At 38.3% G+C, this 27,108-nt stretch overlaps 1 protein-coding gene across 3 annotated transcripts in view; it reads right to left on the reverse strand.

Annotated features, from left to right (window-relative positions):
- The window catches only part of MEGF11 (multiple EGF like domains 11), a 285,900-nt gene that overhangs the window by 207,902 nt on the left and 50,890 nt on the right, over positions 1-27,108 (reverse strand). For all 3 annotated transcript variants that reach the window (XM_075764670.1, XM_075764671.1, XM_075764672.1), the window contains exons 2-4: positions 6,839-6,954; positions 2,774-2,897; positions 166-267 (exon numbers count right to left, since the gene is read on the reverse strand). In XM_075764670.1, coding sequence (XP_075620785.1) covers positions 166-267; positions 2,774-2,889 — 218 coding nt within the window. In that variant the 5' untranslated portion in view covers positions 2,890-2,897; positions 6,839-6,954. The remainder of the gene's footprint in view (positions 1-165; positions 268-2,773; positions 2,898-6,838; positions 6,955-27,108) is intronic.

A 27,108-nucleotide genomic window follows, 5' to 3' on the forward strand; every position in this document is an offset into this window, starting at 1 on the left:
TCTCTCTACTTCCGTGTCCTAGAATGCCAAACACTCTGGCTATTGTACTAAAATACATTTTTCCATACATATCTGTATTAGATACAAAAACTTGGATAAATAAAAGGTTATGTGAGGAGATGAAAAGGCAAATTAAAACTCAAATATCTGGGGATCGGCTCTTACCTATGTCTAGTGCACTTGAACCAGTTCAGTATGTCAGTACATCTTGTATAATAGATCTGATCAAAAGGATGAGCATAAGATTCCTGTACTGTCACAGCGTAGCTAGGAGCAGACAAAGAAAGAAAGTGAAAAGCTGTTTGCTGCAACATGAAAAGCTTCAGTTCCCTCTATACACTACTTATATAACTCCGGTGTGAAAAATAATTATATTGATTATCTTAGAAAATTTGGGCATTATCGAAAACCAGAAAAGGACTTCCTTCCTTCACAGCTCTTCCTGAAAATGCTTCTGACTTGGGCTCCATAACTGGAAAAGGCAGAGAGATTTCAGTCTGAGTAATAACCCACTCCCTTTTGGAAAAGAAACAAATGTTACTAAAATTAATGGTAGTTTAGAAGGTGAAAAGAGCATTTGGTTAATTTGATAGTGCAAATTTTAAAAGAGAGAAAGCACCATGTTTTCAAAATGTCTCAGTTTCCTTCCTGCCTAGGACTGTTTTTGCTTATATTCCACATTGCTAATAAGAGCTCATATTAACTTAGCACTGCTGCATTTTGCTGGCACGATGGGATGCTCACACTTCATTTTATGATGAAGCAGCATCATTACTTCAAATATTGGGTGCACCAATCAAACAGGATCATTTGTAAAAGGTTGGAGTGTTTATTTTTCTGCTGCACAAATTTAATCCTTTTAATTTGTAGCAGAAATAACCTCAGAACTATCTGAAAATTATAACATGAGTTAACCGGTATCTAGATTTGGAACAGTTTGAAACACGCTTAGAATGAGATTCCCTCCCTTTGTACAAATGAATGGATATAAACAAAACCTGGGCAAACTCATTAGACATCACAGAGCTCCAACAATACCAAGAATTTAGCAATACCCTTCCCAAAACACTACTGAATCATGCCACAGGTACTATAGTAATTACTATGATTATATTTAAAGTGTCCAGGCCTCTCGCATGATATAGGAACATAAATATAATTTGTTAGTGTCAGTCATTTTAGAACGTTGTATCACCCTACCGAAGTGTGTGCACTGCTTAAGAGACTCATAATCTCAGGTTCTGATCTGGAAACAAGCTCCACTTTATCAGATCTACAATACCTTTGGAGAAGAATACTGAAATCATTCTAGGCAGGGTCAAGACCCAGGAATTAGATCCTCCAAGTCATTCATTATATTGATTGTCTTAATCATCCAAGTGATTTCCTTCTCATCAATGGGACTGCTGATGTGATTAAGCCCTGTGAGATTGCCCCCGTAAGGGAATACCACAATATTTGCTTGGAGGGTCTGACTGGCTTGAAATCGAAGATTGGACTGTTACTGCCCTGCTTGTCATGCCCCTTCTCGACAAGCCAAGATTCCAGTAGATGTTGCTTTTGCCCTCTATCACAATTTGCTGGGTTTGACAATAATGTTTCCACTTCTACTAATGCCAAAATGTAAAATATTTACATTGCTCATTATTAATGTAAAACAGTAACACTCACAAATCTTGATTATTATTTTATGATCCCGTTTGTTATCCGGCACTTGCCCTAACAATCTTTTCCCTTTGATTTATTAACATCTAAGTAACAAAGTCATCTTGGTCAGTACAACCAATCAATTTTGGTATTTAATTTTTGTTTCTCCTTGATTGGGTCTCTAGGTTGCTGACTTTCTTCAGACAAAATCAATATTTTATTCCTGCGCTCTGAATGCACTTCACCTCACAACACAGACTGCAAAATCCTATTCCTGTAGAGTCTTTGCAACTGCAATACCTACAAGCAGTTAGCTCTCTAATTAAGGCCTCTAAAATAAAAACATAGTGCCATTACAGTATGATTCCATTTTTGCTGTTGTTAAGGGGTTTATTTTGCTAAAGTGTACAGTAATTCATAGTTGTGTGGAACTAAACCACAGAACAGAACTCGCATTTCAGCAAGTTAAACTTAAGAGGACAGGAACTTTAGCCTCTACAGACAGACCCTGCATGAATGTGAACCCTATCAAAGCCAGTGGGTCTCTATGTACTCATAAGAACTGTCCTGCACAGATCCACTTTTAGGACAAGGACACTGTAACAATAGAGAGAACAGAATTATCAGGGCCTTTAATTCTCAGTGCTTTCATGCAGATACTCTTTGATGCTGACACGAACTTGGCAGATACAGCCACAAAGTTCAGTACATACAGAACAAGCCTGCATGTTGCAGCAGGAAGGGTTTAAAACTTACTTGAAATCTCTAATAGTCTTGCTGGGCAAAAACCAGAGAAAAAACAAGACAGAACAAGGCCACCATTTCCCTAGGTCTCTCCGTGATAAATGAAAATACACCTGTGCAGTCCTCTAGCTGAAACTGTAGAGGAACTTCCCAAAGACAGGTAACGCAGGGGTATGTGGTCTATAGCCCTACCTTTAGAATCAATTCTTTGGGATGATGCAAATCCTCAAAGGCACCCAGAAGTGCTATTTCTGTCATGCAAATCCATGTTCTTTTGTGAGGCAGGGTGGCATCTAGCAAATGATGGCTCTTATTTTGCCTTTTAAGTGTAAAAATTTGAAATCGCTAGTCAAAAAAAAAAAAAATACATGATATACTTTACCTTTCCCAATGACTACAAACATTTGGATCATCTGGGTTTAGGGACAGAGTAGTTTTGAGCAGAAAAAACAAAATAAGCCCTTTCAGAATCCACCTGAACAGCATATACGCCACCATTGTTGTATCTAGATAAAGAAAAGAAAGTATAACCATTAAAGACAATGCTGAAGAAAACATCTTTCTAGGCCTTTTCATCCTTGCTTTTGTGCAAATCCAAATACTGTGGAGTTATTACAAGCTGAAATACTTGAAAAAGCAATCAACTGAACAGTGAAATCTAAAAAAGTGCAAATACATTCTAAAAGGAATTTATATGTTTAAACCTACTAAAACCGATGAATTTGATGAGTAAGCTACCCAAGATATTGATAGCCCCAGTGATTCTTCCAAAGAACATTTCTGATGCTGATCATTTTTGTGGCTGTCTATACCAACGAAACAAATACCTGAGGTATTAAAACAATCTATTCTCCCATCAACCTATATGCAAATGGAAAAATAACCAAATAGCCCCTTTGATTTATTTAAGTGGGTTTTACATGTGTCAATATAGTATGCTGGATCTGAGACATATGCTTATTACGTGACTGAAGGAAAATTAATTCACTTTTCAACTCAATGTAGAGGGATCACTTAGAATGACAGAGGTCAATGTATTGGGTCACATTATGCAGAACGCTAAACATGAAATAAAAATATTTGAATTGAAGTTGGAAATAGATTGTATAAAATTCATTGGATGTGGTCTCTTCATCATCTTACAGTTCATCTATTAAATGTACTGACTTCTACCTAATTATTGCTCATTTGGGGCTTTGAAACCAAAGTTGTGGTGTTTGTGGTGAGGTCCTCAATGAAATCAGTCAAAAATACAAAATAGATATGAAATACGAAGCTGCTTTTAAATGTAACTGCATCAGGGGTGTTAATCTGTTAAACGTTAAGTCAGTAAAAAATATTTTTAAATACCCATTTTGGGCATTTACATCATCACATAATCCACCATTCAAATCAAAAGTCCCATATATTATTCCTGGCAACAAGATTGCCCTAAAAATAGATTGAATCTTCATATGATCATCTAAAAAACACATGGCTCATTGCCTCATGGTCCAGAACAGCAAAAGGGATGTTAAGGGGTTTGCTCTGCATGGCACTGATATACAGCCCAGCATAAAGAAGTCATCACAAAGCAGAATGAACAGCAGAGGGATAGCCAGGAAAGCTGATTTGAAATTATCTCCTGAGTCAAAGCCTTCTAAGCTAGTTCAAGGACACTCACTGCCTTTAGTGGATTCGAAGTCAAGTTCCCAGTGGGAGTAATAGCTCATCTTTTAAATTATTCCTAGAGCTCTGCTAAACCCAAAGATAGGTCTTAAGCCATGTAAGTCATATTAACGTTAATTAACATGATTTAATGTTTATGTTCCTCATGAAATGGATTTAAGTCTATGAGTGACCATTCCTTACCTGCGGGCTGTTTCAAAGTCCCATGGCAACAGTGCAAAAGCTTACTCTGGAAATTAGAGAGGGCCGACGAGAAAAGGATATGAGAAAGAGTTCTGTTTATTGAAAAAACATTTGCTACGTTTATCCTAGACACTACTTCTCCATGGAGGAAAAGTGTCCTGAACGGCTGGCCTGCAAGTGCTCAGGGGACAAAAGTCCAACAAACCTAATGTTCAAAAACTGAGAGCTTGTTTGGGAGTAGAATTGAGATTTCGTTTAATGTAACGCACACCAATAGATGTGAATTATCCAAGCATCAGGCTCAACAAATGACAGACAGCCCTTGAACAAAAGTATCTTCAAAAGCATATTGCACTAGCTACCATTTGAATAATACCAAACTACAGAGGACAAGTTCTACTGAGCACTGTATTTATAGGTTGCAATTTGCCCCCTTTGCCCATTCTCTACACCTTTGGTACATGGCAACGCCGAACAAATAGGACTAGAGGAAAGCCTGCTTCTAATCAACAGAAATGGTCAAAGCAAGAGCAAGGCAAAACTGCTTAAGGAAATACAGTCCTTAAGAGGGAGGTTTAAATCAAAACGTGGTTCTATGCTCAGTTTGTTAACTTCTTGAGAACATCAAGAGCCCAGGTTTACCCCTAAATGAGTTAAAGGTAGAAAGACAGCCTGTCTTCTACCTAAAGAGAATGAACCTTTTCTCATTTAACTAAAGCAACCCTCTATTTTAATTCTGTAGTTCTCAGAGATCTCATTTTTTTCTTAAGAAAACAATGTATCAGTTTAGTTTTTAAACCACGTAAACGCCAAAAGAATTATTTATAAGCCTTAATAGCACACAGAATATTTGTTTACAATGTATTTGAAAGAGATTCAAAATTGTTTTCTAAACTTTTAATGCTAATGGTATTTTATTATCTGTTTATAAATTAAATGCTTTGTGCAAATTATTTTCTAACTTTGTAAGTCAGATCGTATATCAGAAACATCCAACTCTCCAAATACAGCAGAACCTCATTCATCTCAAGTGTCCCGTTTTCTAACTCAAATGAAATATTTCACTTTGATCACTGTTAATAGATAAGACCTCATGCCAAAATGGAACGGTTGCTATTACAAGATTCAGAATAAAACTCTAAAAATAGGAGCATATATACCAAAGACCACATCAACAAAGAATCCAGTAATGACATCTAATACCAGGGGGTTTTCAGCTTTTATTGCTCAGCATTATATATACCACATACACTCCTGCATTGCATTTAATGTTTGGAACATATTCTCCGAGGAGACAGCATCAGCCTTTCAGGGGGACGATGCCTGTAACTCCATTAAAGATACAGCCTAATCATGGAAGCATTTCCAGGGTCTGCCACTGCCAGTCCCCCAAGGAGAGGGCGCCTTTGGAGCCTACCAAGAAAATAAATGATGCGCAGGTCCTCTCTCTGTGCAGTCCCCAAACGAACTCTAACTTTTTGGCTCTCCAGGACTGATTTTTCTTTTCAGGAGTGAAAGAAGTCAATTTAGGTACAATTTGGCAAGAAAGAGGGTCTTTCCATCCAAAATACAATCTGGTGATTTTTCACAAGTGTCTCACTCTCTGGGAATTATAACTGATTAGGTTAGGTATCTGTTACTCATTAAACCATTTTCACATACCTTGCTCATTTTTTAACAAATTTCAGTACTTCGCCTACAATATTGATACAGGTCACCGGTTCCATCACAAAAGAAAAGAAACACACTTTCACCATTAAGCCCCAAATCTTAGCTACAGAAAAACTAGTAGGTGGGAAGTCATTGATTTATTTGTCTGTGGATTCACTTTACAAAAACCTTTGTTGAGGAAACTGTGCTGGAGTTTGCAAAGAGACCAGAAGATGCAGGTGATCATTTAAAGTGGATGAAGTACATGCGAGTGTGGACAAAAGCTGGTTTGTTACTCTCTTTATGCAGTTTGTACAGCACAAGCTGAGGATGACAGTACCCCACAAGACTGCGAGCTACATGCAAAGAAAATAAGACCCCAAAGAATCCTTGCTCGGTGAAGGAAATATCCTCTAAAGCTTTCTCTAGGTGCTGAGGACCTGGCCTTGGTAATATTCTTATGAAAGAGGACTAATGTATACTTTAAGTGGCTGGGAGAAAAAAAGAAAACCAAAACCAAAAATTAAATTTCTCCTCTGGTTCCTTGGCTGACAGACCATTAGGGAATTTTCTGTTCAGGGGCAGTAGTAGTGAAACATTTCATTTTTACACTTCTGTCACAAAATATTTCATAACATGACTTTGACATGAAATTCAAACAGAATTTCCACTCCATGACAAAGTTCTAAATTAAATGCTTTCATCTCAATTTGGGATGAAATAAGTTCTGAACCAGGCAAAAAACTAATTTGGTGTCCAGCTGCAATTAAGGAAAACATTTCCAGAAGTGTCTTTCACTAGGATGCAATACTCTCAAATCCTTATATACTTCCAAAGTTCATGCTTTTAGATGTCCAAATGTATATTCAGTCGATTAACCTAGCCTGAATTTTTCCCAGAAACTTCCATGCAATGCATTAACAAAGAGCTATGTTAAAAATCTTACCTCAAAGTGCTAAAAATTCCTGATGGATCCTGTTTTTACAGACTACCAGCACATGAAGACACACAGCACATCATTAGCAGGATTGCAGAAGAAAGCTCTTTGGAAGTTGCTTGGCCCTGTGAGCAATCAGTCAGAAAAACAGAAAACATACTGGGTCAAAGAAAGTGTGTTTGGGGGAGTGGAAACAAATTAAGACAGAAATGAGACAAACCATTCTAAATAATTATGTATCATAAGATAATCGTGCTATATCAGACCAAAGACCACTATCCTGCTTTCAGTCAGTAACAAGCGTCCAGGGAAGAGCGTAAGACGACGGCTGATAGTAACACATCCCTCTTGTACCCTTCCAGCCTCCAGCAATCTGCAACTTTGACTTCCTCAGCCACAAGTGGCATCTGCGTGCTCAATAGCATTTGATGGATTCTATTCCAATAATTTGTCTAATCATTTTTGATCCATTAAAATGCAAATTTCAATCCCCTAAATTTAAATTTTAGCGTCAACAACATCCTGTGACGGTCTCGCATCTTAGCCACGTACTGTATGAAATACTTCCTTTGTTTTTCTGTCTGCCTCCTCAATTTCATTTGACACGTCCTTGCTTCTCTATTAGAAGTGAATCACTGATTCTCAGACTTTGTTTCCTATCATTTCCTATCATATTGTTTACATAGAGACTTTTTCTTCTGTAATCTCCCAACAAGAAAGTTCAGTTTCTTTCAAGAAGTTTGATGAAAGACCTTGCAAAAGCCTTCTGGAAATCTAACTGGATCTTCTTGATCCACATGTTTACTTCAAAGAGCTTTAACAATTTAAGAAGCCTTTACAAAGCCCTGTTGATTCTTCATAAATGTATTATATTTATCCAGAGGTTCCCTAATTCTGTTCTTAATTACAGTTTCTACCAAACAGGAAAATCTAGGCGCATTGAAATTAAAATGTATTCTAGTATTTGTGTGAGAGCGATTGAGGAAAGTGCAAGAGAATAGTTAAGCAGAAAACAAAAAGTTGGATTTCACTGAAGAAGCATTAAAGTGACTGAGTGTTTGCTGATTACACTATTTTAGTCTCTAAGTAGTAGCAAGCTTCCAACAAGCTGCCCTCTGTGGCATTCCTCCTTCTCATCCCATCTGAAATTTTCATGATAGTTTAGGCAAGGGATCATTTAAACACACACTTCATTTGGCTCTACATCAGATTTTGTTAGAAACAAGCTGTTACGAAAGCTAAATGAGGCCACGAGTTTCAAAACTGATCAGGATTTTTTGGATGCCTCCATTTATGATTAATAACTCAAGATACCATGAAAGGGCTGAATAATACGCAGAACTCAGAATGCATGCTAAGAGACAGGTTGTTTTAATCTGGGCAGTCAAGAACTAAGCCACTCAAACTCACTAGTTACCTCTAAAAATTGTTGCCACGACCAACAGGAATATTGCCAATGACAGGTTGTGGTTTTGTTTTGTTTTTAATGAAAATTTAAAACTGTGTGAAACAGCTAAACATTTCCAAGAAGGATGAGGTACTGAATACAAAAGCACTGACAACGTGATTCTTATTATCTGAGCACAGCGAAATTCAGGTGATAGAAGAACTGGCAGAAACACCAGACTCTGCACTGGGTTCCTGGGTTCCCTCTACTGACATCTTACACGATTAATGTGGGAGGACAGTAGACAAGAAGCTGCCTCTGTTAACAAAAGATGATATTTCAGTTAACAGAGTCTATTTAAGCCTCTAGGAGTCATTGTACCGAGGGCAAATTATTATCCCTTACATGCAGGGCAAAACAACTGGTCTATAATTTCTGGTACAAGCCCCATGCTCTCAGTCATATATTCAGCTTTTCCACGTTCCCCTTAAGCACTGCTCTCTGAGGTTTGTGTGCATCTCTGCCTGTGATTTCCAGAAGGCAGTTCAATAGCTGGAAATACTTAAGAGTAGATACACAGACATCACTACTACTCACAAATGTCCCTGACACCATTTCCAGCCTCAGGTTTCCTGTCACCTGGAGGTGACCAGGACAGCACAACTGCTTTTGACTTCCAGGAGGTTTCCTTCGCAGCATCCTGTGAAGGCTCACTGCCTCACGGCACAGGACCAGTTTGTACAGAGGCCGCTCCCAGCAGCGGCACAAGCTAGGAACAGACCAACGAGATGTACAAAACTAGGAGCTTTCTTACCTTACACTTGAGTTCATACAATGGAGACAAGCTGGTTCCAACTTTGTTCTTCTAGCCATAAGGGTAATGCCAACAAACATAAGCAGGAACCTTAACTTTTCACGATAAAAGTATTCTATGCTCTCTGTGGAAGTTAACCATGCTCCTCTGCTGCTCAAGCAAAGTTCACGGCTGAAGTTACAGTGAATGTTGGGAATGAAACAAAGTAAACAATTATGTGGTATTTTCTGTAATTAATGTGACTTGAGAAATAAAAGAATAAAAGCAAAATTTAGAGATTTTACAGTTTATGGGGAAGTCATCAAGCAAAAGTGTGAAGAGCTGCATCCTGAGTCCTGTTTACTTAATCTTAGCAGCAGCCACCTCTGCTACACCACTCAGTGAAGCAGGTGCTGTTCAGTACAAATAAAGGAACTAATTCCATTGCCCAGGATGTAATTTTAGAGGCTTTCTTTTAAAGACTGGATAAAGGCACCAGGGTCCTAACTGCTAGAGTGCCCTCATGACTCTCCTTTCTATTTTTCGTTCCTCAGTTTTCCAAAAAGGGGGAGGGGGTGCTGATTTTTATGGGAACCAAATGTCCAAATCTCTTAAGTTGCTTTAAATTTCTAAGTTCCAAAACATATCAGTGTGCATTGCAATTGCTACAGTGAATGCTGTTACAGTTCCATGGATATCTTATGAAGTCTGAAGATCTGCTTCAGTGCTAGGCACTCTGATGAGCTGACTTCCACTGGAGTCATTGGGAGCTTGGCTAGAGCAAAGCAGGAATAAATAATGAAGTAAGCTCTTTTCAATCTATCAAATATTATTTTTGGAAGCTCAGGAATGTTCCTTCAGTGCTCCCAGAGTAAAACTGGGTCAAAATACCACAGAGACATGCCACTAGGCAAGCAATCTAGGCAATTAGTTTAGTTATGGTAATGAAATACCTTTATCAAGACAAAGGCTGGTATATGTGCCTAGGATTCAGGGGACCTGAGTTTAAATCATACTGTCAAAGACTTAAGGCATGACACTGGGTTAGCAAAGTGGGCTAGACTGAGGTAGCTCAAATTCCACCCAAATTCTGTATCTAATATTTTCTGCAGGCTGGCTCTGAGCCTTCAGAAGCACCTAACCATCATACAACATCAGACTTTGAAACTTCAGGTGAAATTTAGGACATACAAGTTCTAAAAGTCTCAGCATCTTCCACAGAAAACAGGGGAAGAGGACGGACCAACCTGCCAGGTGCTTTAATAAGCATATTGCAAACTGAAAAGTGATTAGATACTGAAGCAACAAGGTATAAACACATTTGGCATTACCCATCCACTCTGTGAGATCGTCAACACACAGAAATGCAGATGCTCGTATTTTATCAGTACTTACACAAACTCAATATCCATGCACGCTTGTGCAAAGCACAAGTACCAATCCAAAAAGCTATTATTCATTACAACACTAAATTTCTTTCTCTTAAATAATTGAATAGTTAATCAATAGTCCAGCAGAAATATAATGAAAATATTACATTAGCAACACCTAAAAACACTGCTGAAACAGTGCCCAAATACAGATAATTGCTGGCTCCTTTTCAGAAAGGTCAGCTTGGAAAAAAATTATCTGTGATTTTCTGCCCATAATTTTGTACTTGTACTCAACTACCAGTGTAAAATTGGAAGACGGCCCTTTGAACATTTGGCCCTTTAAGTTATTAATCCAAACTCAAGTCCACTGAAACACTAGTGCTCCTTGTAGTGCCTGAGCCCTGAACTGATCTTCCAAGGCCTGCCAGTTAGGACAGGGAGATGGCTGACATTCCACTGGCACTTTCTGCCAAAAGCAAGTTGGTGTTGGCAGGCTTCAAAGGCAAAATCCTAGTACCCTGCAGTATTTCAACAGAAGTCGACCTCCTGCAAGCTAAGAAATCCTCCTGGAGCAGTCATCTCCAAACCCTCTCAATTAAAACATGGTAAACAAAGAAAGTCAGAAAGAGCCACTTTATGTATTTGCCTGCGTAAGCCTCCCACCCTGATCTCACCATCTGACCGCTGCCGTAAGGTGATGGCAGGGGAAGGCAGCCAGTGTCCCCCGCACTGATCCCAGTCTTCTTGCATAGTCGAGTTTTAAAGCTGCTGAAACTGTGTGGGGAGTCACATTCTCTACTGATTTAACAGTATATTTATATTCACTATCCCATGCATATTTCAGATATTCCTTCACATACATTACTTCATAAAAGAAAGTAATCTGACACACATCAAAAAGCTGATGTCCTGAAAACTCAAGTTAGCTTGCTTACACATAGCCACCCACCTAATCTGTGTTCAAGATGTCAAACAATTACAACATATGGTTCCTTAGACACTTAGAGCAACAAAGACCTTGCATCCCCAGAACACTCAGGATAAATAAAGCAACCTAAGTGTTACAGGCATACCCAGATGAGGAATAATATCTTTCTAAGTACTTAGCTAAAAAACCCCAACCATTTATTCCAACAGATTTTTTTTACAGCATTTAAAGAGTGTATGTGAAGTTGATATGAAAATTGGAGTAACAAGCAATGACATATAAGGATGTTCAATATATATGCAGTGAAATAAATTACGTATAATTCTGTGAAAGTGCTGTGAAAGTCAGAAAAAAAGTGCTGTTCAAAAATGTAGAATATCCTTTACAGTTATATTTTTAAAAATTACTTTTATTTTCAAGAACAATTGGCCCCTTCTTTTTGTCTTCATTTATCTCAGAGGAAAATAAAATGAAACAAACAGCAAAAAAAGTCCCAAGTACAGTGAACAGCTGAGCCAGGGACAAATTAAGTAACACAGATTGATGGCTGTTGATCTACAGCAGTACTATCACATCCCAATGCTACATCTCATATTTCATTTAAAGACCTGTCTCTTCTTTTCCAGAAACAGTGCAGTATTTATGGGAGAAGGCTGATTTGCAAGCCTTGGAGCTGCACTGAGAATCCAGATTCAGTTTCTTCCAATTTGGCTTTAAAGTTGGTGAATGCCTTGAACTTTGAGGACAGTAATCCAAATAAAATGAAACCGAACACTGGAATAAAATGAACACTGAAACTAAACGTGTATTTTCAAGAAATGCTGCAGGCAGGGCAAAGCTTTTTATCTTCAGTTTCTTCATAAGACAGTAAGGAAATAACGCTTGCTTCCTCTGCATCTATACCTTTACTAACCTCACTGGTCCAATAGCATATATCTTCATCAGTTCTCCTCCAGGTTTTCCCAGTGCTTTATCCTCCCTGGCATTCTCTGTTAAAACAGCACTTGGATGCTCTCTTCCTGCATTCAATTTCCCTCTCAGCCTCTTGAAATCTTAATCTAAAATTTTTTAACTTCATAGCTACTAAAAACATTGACTGAGCCATACAGAATATAACTTTTTCTATGAATGTCTGCTAAATATAAGATAAATGTTAAATCAATTTTTAGATTTCTAATGGCTTAAGAATTAGAGTGGCCACTTAAAAACTGCCAATTTTACTTGAAATACGAGAGGTTTCCTCAGAAGCTGCAATAATCTTTTGTGCTTTCCTGTGCTTCTTACAGGGCATATCTGGAACACTATCAATACTGGAGGAATGGTACTCAGTTCAATCATGCCAAAGCTAAAAGCCTGAAGTTAGGAGTCCACGTAACTTATCTATTTTTCAGAGCATGCACAAATCTCTGCCTTTCTAAGAATTAGGTGCCTAGACATGGCTGTAAGCTCTTAGGTTTAGGCATCCCACATGGAACATAGGCTGAACAGATCTGCCCTTCTCTAGGACAGAAAGCTGATGCCATGGAGAAGGTCACGGTGTGTGAACAAGGTCGTTGCAATTACTGCTGGTCAGTACTATTAAGGGGACGTGTTGCAGAGTTATTGCTTCATAACTATCCACCAGCTGGTCACATGTTGTACTGGTAAGAAGGCACCTACTCAAAGGGCCTAAAGCCCTTTAGACAGTCTCCCAAAACTCTCCAAAGGAAGCTCAAGCTGCATATTAAAATGTCAGGGCAGGTTTATGTCCTAGCAAAGGCCTGACTCCATGTCAAGGCAAGACTCGGACACACATCAAATCCCTTGCCATGCCTTGATCCCCCTGTGAACCCAGGTGTGAACCAGAAAGGAGGAATGCTGTGCCTAAAGGGCTGGCTGTGGGGCTCGGGAACATAGGTCACTTCAAAAAGCAAAATGTCTCTGCAATCTAGATTTAAACCTGCACCTCTTGACCACCCACCACTGACTGTAGACCTTCAAGCTATATCACCAAAGACAGGTGCCATGAATAGTCTTCATTCAGCTACAGAGCCGTACCCAACCGCACCTTCACTAAGATGGGTCTCCAGGGGCTGAGACAGGCAATAGCAGCATCTGCAAATCCTCTTTCATAATATCCAAGTCTCACTCTTCCGTGCCCACTTTCTCCTCTGTGCAGAGCAGAGAGAAGAGGACACTGTAGTCAAAATTCCCAGCAGATCCAGTCTACCAAAATATCCTCACCTTTCCAGGAACCATCGCAGACACTGTTAGAGCAATAACTGGAGAGATAAATGAGAACATGACCCCAGCCTTATTTAATTTTACATCACTATGCAAAGCTCTTGACTCTGCTGTCTCCATGACCTACTTTATCCATTGTTTATTTTTTTTTCCAGGAAACTGCTCATTAAGGATAAAAGCACCTGGCTTACAGTAACAGGGTACTGTGCAAAATATCTGTCATCAAGCCGAGAGAGGAACATTCATAAATATATCAGAATAAGCAAACCTACAAAGAACTGAGGGGATGCAGGGGAGGATCTCAGGTAGAATGAAGGCAAAGAAGATGTAAGTGTCAAAGCTTCTACTGGTGTAAATGGCTGAACTCCACTGAGTTCACTGTGCCAATTTGGAAAGAATTTGGATCTACCAGCTCAGTCATCAGATACAGATGGTACTGGAGCTACTCAGGTTAGAGCTAGTATTTTCTTTCTGGCAGAAAAACAGTAGCTAGAAAAATCACTACAGACAAAACCAGATCTGAACAACTGGTGCGTGCAACTACCTCAGCTTCCTCTTCTCCCTCCTCCTAAATTTGGCACTGAAAACTTATTTAAAACTACTTTGAGAAAAAAGGTTAATGAAAATTACAAAAGAGAGAGTTTATGGGGTAAATTTAGGGCTTAACTTGTGTCATTTTACAGATGTGCTAATTAAGGTTTTTTCCACAAGTTAAGACAAATACAGTTTTCTCTTTGTATTCTTCCCTCATCAGCATCATACATGTACCATCTGCTAAGTCCTCTTGCTGAGCCCTCTCCATAGCTCACTCTCGGATCCACAGCACTCAGATGGTCAAGGAGAACATTTCCCTACAAGCGCTTTATTAACCCCTCTGCAGAAGCATAAAAATTGGAGCTTAAAAGTTGCTTATACATTTTTTAACTTAGTGTAATGTAAGCTTAACGCAACTTACTCTGTGTTGAGATTATCTGAGCAAACACCACTTATACCTATCCTGCTAAACTAAACCAAACATAACAAACGTCCTCCTCTCCACAACACAGGCACACAAGGTAATGGCTGGCAGGAAATGAGTGAGTTCCCCATTTTCCTCTCCTCTCCGATACAATCTTCAGCACAGTAAAGAAAGCATAAGCTCTGAGACTCTCGTGTTGAGAACTTACATTCGTAAGCATGAGCTAACCTCGGTCTCATTTCCAGAGCACAGCATTAACCAAGGTCTTCTAAGCTCCCTACAGACTCTTCACTTCCTTCCATCTGCCCCAGTTCTTTAGGTACATGCTGCGAGTCCTATTTCCCTCCTCAGCCATTTTTCTGACCTTCTCATCATCTTCTACGTGTCATTATCTTACACACTGCTGTCCAAAACCCCCTCTGAATAACCCCATTTAAAGTTGTATGGGACTTCTTCTCAAGATCAACAGCCACTTTCCACTTCTCCTTTGCAAAACTCATTTCAGGCAATTGCATCTCTGTTTGTTTAAACTGCAACTTCACTAAGTCCGTCTCCAAGGGAACCTGTGCAGTTTCCAGGCTCTTAGCTACAAGTTTTAGCATCTGCTGGGACTCCAGGTATGCCATGTGTTGCAGGGTAAAGCGTCAAGATCTTCTAATTTGGTGATCCATCCTTTACCAGAGAAGAAACAAGTTTTCTCTGTGCATGAAAATGTTTGAGTTTAGGAACAGTGGAAGCAGGATTGGTGATTTTAAACTCTCTTCTTGCCGCTTATCAGCATCTTACTAGCCTGCACATTACTGTTCTATCTTACTCACCTTTTCCTCCTGTCTTTCATCACACATGGTATTACTTCCTTTCATGGCATTCCTTTCTTCAAATATGGAGAAGCTAAGCTATAGCTTATCTCATTCTAAACCAACACTTTACATGATTTACCACTGTTATACCTGTGGCATGCAACGTCGAAGATGTTGAACAGATATGTATGAGCCAACTCCCGGGGACAGAGTAATCACTGTCCAATTAAACAACAGACAGCCACAAGGATAAATACATAAATACAGCACAAAAATATTTGAATGAAATCATCGATTACTGTTTTATACCCTGGACTATTCAAGTAACTCCTGAATTGCTCCTTTCACTGACTTTTCAGGACTGTGTTGATAAAAGACGTGGCAATATCCTTTGGATTTTCTACCAAGTGGACAAGAAGATACAGCGTGTACTGGCGTTCCACATAAAGATGGATCACAGAGCTTAAATTTCCCCACAACACCCATGCTTCCAGGCTTGTGATTGCTGCCCTGCTCTGAATTCCTCTAGAAGAATGGGTTGTAAGTCAAAACAGTACATGTGTCTAGACTCTTGGCCTTATGCTCTGCACCTTGGAAACTATTTACCTTGTTCTGTCTTAAGGCATTCTTACTTCACTACTTGTTTCAAAAAGAGTCTCTGATATGAACTAGAAGAGAAAGCTAGTATTGCAACACAAGCCCAAGAGCAGGAACCAAGAGTTTAGCTCTCAGGTATTACAGCGATAAGAGTGCAAAAGAAACAAGCAAAATAGAATAAAGCTGTATCGCGTATCAAACATGCTTGTCAACCAATGGCCACGTATACACTCTGAGCTGGCCTTGCCTCAGGCTTAGCCCTGGTAAAATGGAACACATCCTTCTTCCCAGCATCCCATTTCAGACTGTCATTCATAGAGGAAAAGTTTACGTAAATGTACAGTGTAACAATTAACTGGTTTTTAATTATTTTCATAACTCATGCTGTTGAGTCTCATCTACTGAGGAATAAAGCCCCCTCATCCTATGCCAAAGTAGACAACAGATACAAATGAGGTATGGGGAGATGATGTGTTTTGCTAATTTGTTTATTTGTTTAAACTCGGAGCCCACCCACCAGCCCAGTCATTCATTTTTCAGACTGTTTCAATTCTTTGATTTGCTAAGCAGCCAGTCAAACATCAGGTGGGAGTAGGAATGAGTAGGTGGGAACTGGAGCAGTCAGAAGCTCTCAGAATGTTATTCTGAGCGCTTGAAAATCGGAAGTTGATTTAAAAAAAAAAACTATAATAAACAATTCTCATTTTTTCAGACACTTTTTTTTTAAAAAAAATACTGACTCTGACAGTATTTTATCTGTCTCTAAGTTCGTCCTCAGAAGGATTTGGTCAAAATATCCTCCTCAGACCTTTCAACATCTCAATGAAAACAGGCAGAAAAAGGCCAGCTGGAAATACGGCTATCAGTTTAGGTTCACACTTTACAATTTAAACAAAATATTTACTAGTAATGCCTCACCTTATTATCATGAATTGAGAGTAAATTGAAATTTCATGCAACTGAACAGGGTAATTACGTACACAGACACATACTTTAAAAACTAGGCTTTTCATGTTCTTAAGTATAAGCAATTAAGGGTAAGAGTAACATTTCATAATTATGTCATTGATCTAAATTCCTTTTAATTTTTCTATGAAAGCACTATACTTACATAAGACACATCTGAGGTTGCTCCTGTTTCTCACATTGGCATTTGTTCTAATCAAATATTCACCTCGTGACTTTTTTTTTTTCCAGTTTTTGCCTTCACATGAAGTTAAAATTTTGAAAGTCTGAATCTACCATCAACTTTGAAGAAAGAATTAAAAACTCATTAAAAAAAGAAAAAAAGTCATAGGGAGCTATGGGAAATTCCGTACTAGGCTGGCCTACTAATTAAATTCAACTATGCCATATTACTTCCACTATTCAAATGTATCCGCCTACAGACCTAAAATCTTTTCAGAATGATTAAAATCAGGAGTAAAAAATCCCAAATCTCTTTCCTCTTTCATGTGGAGCCACACAGAATGCACTTTTTCAGATTTCAAAGTCCATTAAAACATCACCTTTGAAAACAGATGCACAATCAGGCCCAGAAGTGATTTATGCAAGCGGGATGCTCAGAACTGCCAGGAACTATTCATGTTCAAAGTACCCCCAGCAGGCTCAGCTAGGTCCAGTTTGTATCACATATAATTAGGATTCTTCAGACCATAAAATCAATACTATAGTTAGTAAATGGTATGTTATTTCTCAGAATCTTGCTACATCTTATCTGTCTTTGATCAAGCAGAGTTGACTGCTAATGACATTTAATGTTAATTAATGAAAATACATGTGATAAAAAGTTCTTTGGAGAATTATCTAATTATGTACCATAAAAAATGAAGGATGTAATATCTGTTATTTATGTTTATATCAATGACTATGTGTTTAGGATACTCTGAGAAGACATTAGGATTACAAGTCATCTTTAGCTACACTCTCTCCTACCTTATAAAAACAATTTCTTGAGCTGGTGTGTGTACATTCAGCTCATTAATGAGTTATGTCTCATTTATAATACCAAAGTCTGCAGGTATATTCTTCCTCAGCTGTGGGACAGCACCAACAGAATATTTTATGAAATTCACTTATCTTTTGACAATGGATGATTGACAGTAAACCATCACGGCTGACGTTACCTACAAAATAAATAACAGAACCTGTGGAGATTAAGCAGGGATTTCAAAAGAATGACTGCAATCCTTAGAGAAGAATGATTACAGAAGGCCAAAGTATGTCATAATCTCATAGGAATGCAACATTTTGCTGCCGATCACTTTGACTGTCCAAGACCCCAGCTACTGAGAAACATTTATATTTTAAAATATTCCAATTTGATGTAACGCTTCTAAATAACTTTTCATGGTTGTCAGGCACATGGAGAAAGGTGAAAGGAAATTTTTCATTATTATAAAATGCCATGGGATTCACCAGAAACATTGTATTAGGTTTAATATCTCTGTTTCTAAACTAGAAAGGAAGAATAGAAAAAATTCATTGTAGTAACACCATAGGGCAGCTTCTATAGTTAATATGTCACGTCAATTAGCTCCCATTTCCCAAGACATTTTGGCTTAGATAATATATATCCTAATGCTCTTGCTTAATATTAGCTACATACAGTAAATGAACCCCCGGGTTCAGCGAGACTATTCTACTACCAGAATCTGAGTATACACCTCACTTGCAACAAGTTTTTCCAATACAGCTGTGTAAAAAAGGAATACTTCTCACATTATCTCACTTTTCTCTCTAATAAACATATGGAGTAGCACAATAATATTCAGAAATTTTAAATATTCTTACAGCAGCTCTATTAATTCCACCTAGGAGATGCCATGTTGTTCAGTGACACGCTATTATCAGTATGAGCAGGGAACACTGAACTTACGAGTCAGGTAAGGTTTTCAACTATCTAAATCCCTAGGCAAAAATAAGAGACATACAGAGGGGGAAAAAATAATCTTGCTGCATCTCTAGCAGTTTGGTTTAGTTCGAAAGACAAAGTGTGAAAGTGCTGAGAGCAGGATGTTGGCTAAATAGGTGCCACTTGTACTTGCCCCAGATGTGATGGAGCTGGCATGCTGTTCAATACAAAGTGATTAATGATTGCTTGCAATCAGCCCTAGAAATCAATTGGCATTGAGTGACATAATGATTATATGACATCATATAGACTCACATCTGATGCTTGTTCTTGGACACTTCTCCTCATGCTGCCATTTTTGGCACTGTGAATGGGCTCCAAAAAATTATGGGCTTTATGATGTTCATGAATAAACAAGTTTTCACATGAGAGAGGTTTCTATTTCTTTCTGCCAAATTTTATTTTTCTGTTCACTCACGACCCCTCCCACCATCACTCTTCAGCATGTCAAATTCAACTACATGCGCAGTGCACAGGAAAAGTTGTGTATTTAAGGCTGGTCCTTGATTTCACTCAATAATTATGATAGACTCTAGGAAAATAATATAAATGAGAAGAGGAAAGAAGGTGCTACCGCAATGTTGTGAGCCATGTAAATCTCTCTCTCCCTTTCAGCTGTGCCATTGTTGCATGAACAGACCATTGCCTTGTCCCTATTTTCAGCACTATCAATAATAAGTTTTTCCAAAGCAACTGTTCTAAAGCAATTAACGTTTTTAAATGACCCCCAATGCTCACTTCCAAATGCATTCTAGGACGCTGTACATTTAAAAAAAAAAAGAAGAGTGAGAACAGAAACTGAGGAATAAAGGGCAGCTTCTTTAATCTCTGTTCACATGTGATAGGTTTCTCCCTGCTTTAATTACCATAGTGCCCTTCTCTACATTTGTTCAAGTTTAATTTATTTTTTTTTAATAAGGTGGGCAGCAGCAATACATAACATTCTAAATGAAGTCTCACCACTACCTTGTACAATGGTTCTGACATTTTTTTCTATCTCTGCACAAAAATACCTTACTGAATCAGTCCTTGAACAGCATTGCACTTCGTGTTGGCAGCTCACAGACATCCTACCCATGACTACTACCAGATTTCTCTTCTCCTCTGTCACATCCAAATGACGAACCTCTACCTTATGGCAAAAATTCAAGTTGTTAGTCCCTGAGTGTACATCTTTACATTCATTTTATTAGATTTCATGCTGCTACTCCAGTCCACAAGGTCATCCAGTTCTTTCTGTATTACAATTCAGTCCACCTTGGTACTGAGAAGCTCATTAGTCTCCTAGATTAAAAATGGGGTATCATTCTAGCAAGCAAGGAACAGTCAAGAACTTTGATACCTTGTAGCTTTCCCAGTTGAAAATCCTGTAACATAATAAATGAGCAAAACCATAGTAAAGTCTACAGGGTCCCATACAGTCATTTAGTGTGTAACTTACTTAGACTACAATTGACAAAATCTGAAAGAAAGATTCGAGATTCGAGTATTCAAGTTACTAGATGCTTCTTAATCACATCAAGTTGCCTTTTATCACCAAAACTCTACATCTAGAAAATGGAAACAGAATCTCTGAGTTCTGCGTTCACACTTAATTATAGGCTAAAGAGTATGCATTTCTTCATGAAGAATTAGCTAGCTGCTTATAATTGAATATATAAAAGTGAAAGTAAGCTTGATAAACCTGCTCCTGTATTTTTTTTAATTTGCAGTTTCTTTCAGCATAGGTTGTACTAGTACAGACAACAGAGAATAACTCCTGCATGACAACTAGTCTGTGTAAATTTTTACAAAAAAGTTCTTCGGTCCAGTTTGTAATATGTTCTTTAAGTACATGCATATGTGCACAGCACGGGAGCATCAGTGACCACAAACACAAGCGGTACAGCGCAGGCTAGCGTGTGCTAGGAAACAAGGCATCAGTTGACGCATTTGAAGTAAATGATAGCTTAAGTCTTAGTAAAAGATAGATAGAACAACATCATAACTGTCAGAGCAATTTTCCACATCGGTAGTTTAACACCTGAACTATTGCTTATTTTTGCAACGGAACTATTCCAGTTTCTATTTGTTCCACTCTGAATCAACATCAGTTCCGAGATGTGTCATAAACAATGTTTACCTGAAAGACCCAAACCTACAACCGAGGTAGAGACTTAATGAGGAAACAGTAGTTTCTTCTCCCCCCCCCCCCCGCACAACAAAAAGAAAAAAGAAAAAGTAAAAGAAAAGAGGAGAAAAAGGTTGGTTCATTTCCTGTAAACATCAGGGTTGTAAATAACTGTAGGCTTCATAGACAGTATAATATTAGAATGCCTCTGACTTAATGTCATAAAGATTGAGTTTTTAATTTTAATTTAATGCTACCATAATTTTCAGCTTTGCATATGAATATAATCTTATAGTCTGTTACCAGCTACCTCAGGAGTGCAGCAGAAATGACAACATTCTTATGTCTTCTGCTTTTCACAGGAACAAGCGGCTAAGCATCTTTACTTGTCAGGCATTTTTAAAGGTTTTTAATAGTTCAATACCAATGCACAAAGAAACTTTGATTTTGAAATGAAAAAACAGACAACTTTTAATATACTAATTTTCCAGATTCAGAACAGTTTAATTATTTCCGTGGTCTAAGAAAAATCGAAAACAAATTGTCAGGTGTAAAAGAGTAATTTATGTCCGATGGTTAATCCTTCAAAAAGCCATAGAGAAAGGTTCTCAGGATGTAGAAATCATTAATGGAAGAGTGATTGCTGACTTGTATTCCTAGAAACAACAAAATAAGGCTGCAGCTGACTCACAGAAGCAGGTAAGTTCTGGCTGACCCACCGTGAGGACTGTTGCTCTCACTGCACTCTGAAAAGGCTCTTTCAGAATCTAATCAAACTACTGTTGTGTGGAAGATCAAGTTGGACTATAATTTTCTGAAAAATACTCTTTCAATGGTTCCAGTCACGCTTTTCTACCTGATGTCTTTCTTCAAGCTATTTTGATTCATAACTGTTTTCATTTTCATGAGACTGTCCTTAAAGAACCAAGTGATTATGTCTTTCACACCACCAACTCTTCAGTGCCCAGTTACGGGTGGACAGGCAGGAAGAAAAGCAGGCAGTGAGCAGCTGACACCTAACTACAAAGCCCGGGCGTGCAGTAAAGATCCATCCTGCCAGCAGGACACACAAGAGGGGAAATCCCAGCTCCTAGCAAAAATACTAGTAGTCACAAGGCAAAGAAAGCACCAACTGCCAGTCCAACCTCTAAGAAAATAAAGTATTCTTACAGAAGCCTGTTATCTTCCCACAGCTGCGCTGGTTGGAACCCAGTATCTAGCTGTCTTCATCACTGATATGGAAAACATGCTTACTCCACGACCTGGCAGCATGTGGATTCTGGCACAGCATCTTAAGGATGCTGAGTGTCTATAGATTTGTTTGCAAAATATTATGCAGAAGAAATAAAGCTATAATATTGGTAACATTAACTTTCTTTTACCTTACTAATAAAAGAGAATTGAAGATACAAGTCCACACAAATGAACTATTTATTTCTCTTTCTGATGTGGGTGGTAAGCCAAAAAGTTATTGGGCACCAGACCAGCAGGAGGAAACAGGGACAAATAAATGAATGAGAGTAGAGGTAATTGTAGCACTTATTTGGATTAGATGCAGATCACCAATGAACTCTTTTGCCATTTGTTTTCTCCTAAGGGAAATTTCACTTTCCCAGCTTTAATTTAATCATGGGAAAAATACGTCAAGTATTGATTATAACTAGAAACTAAAGTCTTCTACAAGCATGTACACATTAACACTATCACTCAGACATGACCTGGAAGAAATCCTCTGCCTGCCTTTCTTCATTCTGATTCCCACTTCTTCTAACAGATTGTCTTATACAGAACAGCATGTTCAAACGTGTAAACATCAGTTTTGGTGATGGAAAAAGTCCAGGAGGAAATTTGTTAAAACCATTAAATTTATGTTGCTTGTGATGCTAAGCATAACTAAAAGACATGGCTTCCAACTATGAAAGCAGAATGCAATAAAGCCTCTGACGAAGTACTGTATATCAACACTGACTTCAATTTATTGCAGTTTGAAATAATATTCCAGTCAAGTCTAAAAGTAGGAGAATTTGGCAGAAACACTTGTGAAAATCCTAAAATGGTGCTGTTTGTCCATGACCTTTGAGAACTAAAAGAAAAGAAACAAGGGACACACATCTGCAATGCATTCAATTGCAAAGCAGGAACTGGAAATTAATGGATGGAAGATTTCTAAAAACGACCCTCTGCTGCTTCCCCCATACCTGCTCACCCCAGGCCTCACTCTCTGCCCTTTAGTCTTTTGTCTGTTCCAGATCACATCCACGTCACATTTCGAAACTCGTCAGTATTAAAGGCAATATGTAGTTTCACTTCCCTGAGAAAGTTCTCAAGATTTCAAAAATGTCCCACCTTTGTTATAATAGTATATATTATATAATAGCCCCTAAACTCATTTAGAGGGGCAGAAGGTCAAAGCCCTGACTGAATCAAGAACAGGCATTTGAAACCGAGTCAGTTCCCTTCCAAAAGTTGGCAATGTGAGATGAATGGCCTTTCTCCTTTGAACCAGGAATTCACCCTTGTCAAAAACAACACACATGCTCTGACAAGACAACTTCATGTGTTGACATCATCTGATTAGTAAGCATTACCAATTACCCATACTCATTCCTGATTATGATCACCCAACTTTCATCTCCAGTTGCACATCCCCTACTCAGACTTCTTCTATTTTCAGTGAGACACTCCCACAGAAACCCAGAGAGCAGAATTCATTCACCCTCTGCAGGAGCTGCCCCGTATCTTGCTGACAAAACAGTTAATTCACTGTCCCTTGCCTTCTTCCTATCTGCTCTCACTGATCAGTGTCCTTCCAGGGTATAAACCTGATACAACTCTAGGCTCTCTCTTGTAAAACTATTCAAATATAGAAACATTTTCCTTTTCATGATATTGTTTCACTTTGCAGGTCATATCATATGTTTTCGGGGGTTTTTTGCTTTATCTGTATCCCTATATATCTGCAAATCACAAGACTCTCATACCAAATTCAAAGAAAAACCAACCGTGTTTCCAGAACCTTGCTCTGTTGAACAAAACGCCGACAGGTGATATCTCCTTGCTTCACTGAAGACATTAAACATCTTAACAATTTTACTTAGAATGAATCTAACTTTACACAGACCGTTTTTATACACGGGTTCTACTTGATTGGGATTAACAGCATATTGCCTAAACCTGTAGCTAGAAAATGTGATCTCCACATTCGGTAGGAGATGCCTGCCATGCCTCATCAGCACCAAAAAGGTACTAAGAGATTCAGTTTCAGCTAATGCTTCGGTCCCAAATACAGACAGACAGAAAAGTTCATGATCCTGCAGACTACAGCTGAAGGCTCCCTCTCTACTGATTTCAGTTGTTCATGATGCACGATCTGTAGATCTCCCCTTCTGACCACACCGCCATAAGCAGCCCGTGCGAGCACAGGCTGGGAGCATCTCCCACCTTGGGCTTCTTGTCCCAGAAGCTGGACTAGAATCTCTCCAACTACTTCTGCAAATTTCTTTATTTAGACTGAAGATCAGGTCACTGGGTATCTTTGCAAAATAATGCTCCAAGGTGGTGGTCTGGATGGACATTTTATGACACAGTTCATAAATCTAAGAAGTCTTTGTATCTTTTTCTTTTCTTCTGGGCCAGGAACACTACTGTCATCAACCTGTACCACATGCTGTTACATTTCCTCCCCAGTGCATTTTTCTGCTGCACAGGATTGACATTTTTGCTTGCTCCTGTTATGCCCAGCAACACTGGTTCATTCCAAAGCTATTCTGAGCTTCCAATTAAGACATTCTACTCTTTCTCCAAATCAAAATGTAACCTACATAGTCCTAAGATGCTCTTTATTATCCAACTTTGATGTATTTTCTTATCAAACACATTGGATATCAAAACCAGCCCCAAAGATACAAAATAACGAACAGTCACAGTCATATATTCTGATTTACACTTGCTGGAAACCTGGAGTAAGAAACATTTTTCCTCCAACCACTCCAGTCACCTTTAAGAGGAAGAACTAGAGAAAGTTCCTGAGTATTCTGCCCGTGTTTTTGGTGTGAGTTACTAAGTAATGACATTGTTAGAGCATTTAATGTTAGAGCTTCACTGCTCTTGTAGTACCTGTCCAGTCAATGCCTGACAGAAGAAGATAAATATATTTATAATACAGAGCAAAGTGAATAACAAAGAACGTATATAGTTGTCTCTGACAAAACTGACAAGTCGTAGCTGGCAGCTTTAATCAGCTCCCAGCTGAGCCTGGGAAATTGGAGGGAACAGAGTGCTGACCTTTCTGATGAATTTCTGAAGGAAGGTTAAAGTTTTGTTTACTCCTTTAATGGGAAGAGGTATCAAGTTCTAAGACCTTTGGCTAAAAAGAGGATTCCTGCGCAAGGGCATTGTACACCATATTTAACAAAGTAATTATTGGTTTCTCTAAAACTGATTTTTTCAAATAAAGGGATGGCCTGAGGTTACATAGATGAAAATGCCTATAAGGTTTTATGCCACAAATCACTACCAGATGCTGAAAATGTACTAGATATGATTTTCATGTCTTGAATGTGAAAAATGCCATAGAATATAGTTTAATTTTTACAGCTCAGTGGTTCTTAAAACTACTAAATTTTTTTTTTTTGCAACAAGTATTCAGCTCCTACTCATTTTGTATGGAAACAGTGCAATTTTTCATGTGCATTTGCTTTACTAGTACCAAGAAGATAAACATATTTCAAAAAGTAAGTTATAATTTATTATTTTGCAGTATGTATAAAATCTCTGGCATTGATTTTAAAAACTACTAAACATCTACTTACAATTAAGCTCCTTGGATTCATCTCTGAGGACAGAGAGATCCAGCAGCACTTTTCCAAATGTTTCACTTTACGGTTTATAACCCCCTGCAGTTGCTACCCAAACTGACACCGCAGGAGCCTTTGTTTTTGTAAAAAGCCAAAACTGTTTTCTGATTAACAGTATCATATCACAAAGGTATCTGCTCATATTGCCAGCTCAAGTCCATATGAAAGGCTGATACAGAGACTTCGCAAGAATTTAGGAAGGCTGGTGACTTGTACATCAAGAATCATAGACCAATGAGACTTTTGCAGTAAACAAACTGCAAACCTTTTGCTTTTTTATAATCTACTTTACCGATCACGTTCTGTCCACAAACTTTTAAAAAAAGTGAACCCATAGCTGTAAATCACCACCAAACATACACTCACACACCTCCGAAGTTGTTTGCTGAACTAGTTGCTATATAAGTCACTGTACAATTTTTCAAACAACACTGAAGGAACTTAAGTATTGATTTTTGCCAGAATAATATAGGATACAGCTGACTGTCCATCAAAAACAGTTGCACCAGTAAAGTAGTTCCATGTTCTAGTTTGGTTTTTACTTTCCTTACAGTTCTACTTCAACAACTTCAACTTGGTATCAGTGGCAGACATAGAAATTTGGTTATAGGTCTGGGCCTTCCAACTTACGGTCATTGCTCATATAGCATTATATGAACATTATACACACGTATACATCTCTAACATGTATACATAAACATGAGCACAATATAACCAGTTCCTTCTGATTGACATCAGTGGAATCGTTCAACTGGATCATTTATTTACTGGGAAGATGACAAAGCAGCTCCCTGATGTAGGAGTGTTTCCACGATTGTCAGAATGGAAAGGCTCTGACTATAATTGCACCTCTTCTATGCTGACCTATTTGGTTAAGAAATGTTTCAGAGACATATGCTTTAAGAGTAAGGAAAAATTGTGTATGCTTCCCTTGTGAGATAAGGCTGTGCTGTATTCTTACAGTGAAGGGATAGGAGGATCAGAAGGTAACAGCACACGTAACTAAAGCACAATTCCTGCTGGTCTCAGAGAAAAGCTCTGGTTCCTCAGCAGCAGAAAACAGAAAGCGAATTATATCATTACGGTAAGCATGAGACAACCCACACGTTGCTAAAAAGTTTTTATAAATTGTGATGGATGATGATTCTGTAGCGGCTTCTGATCCTACTACAGGATCAGCTCAAGAAATTAGAGGGAAATATAAAAGTTGCATTAGCAAAAAATAGATGTTTGTACTACTACAAAATTAATATGTTGCCATTGCAAATCTATATCCTCATTTAACTGAGTTACACTCATGAAAATATACAAACAATATTATTAATATCATCGCGGGATAC

The sequence above is a fragment of the Balearica regulorum genome, chromosome 12 (assembly GCF_011004875.1).
Source record: "Balearica regulorum gibbericeps isolate bBalReg1 chromosome 12, bBalReg1.pri, whole genome shotgun sequence".
In the NCBI taxonomy this organism is placed as follows: domain Eukaryota; kingdom Metazoa; phylum Chordata; class Aves; order Gruiformes; family Gruidae; genus Balearica; species Balearica regulorum.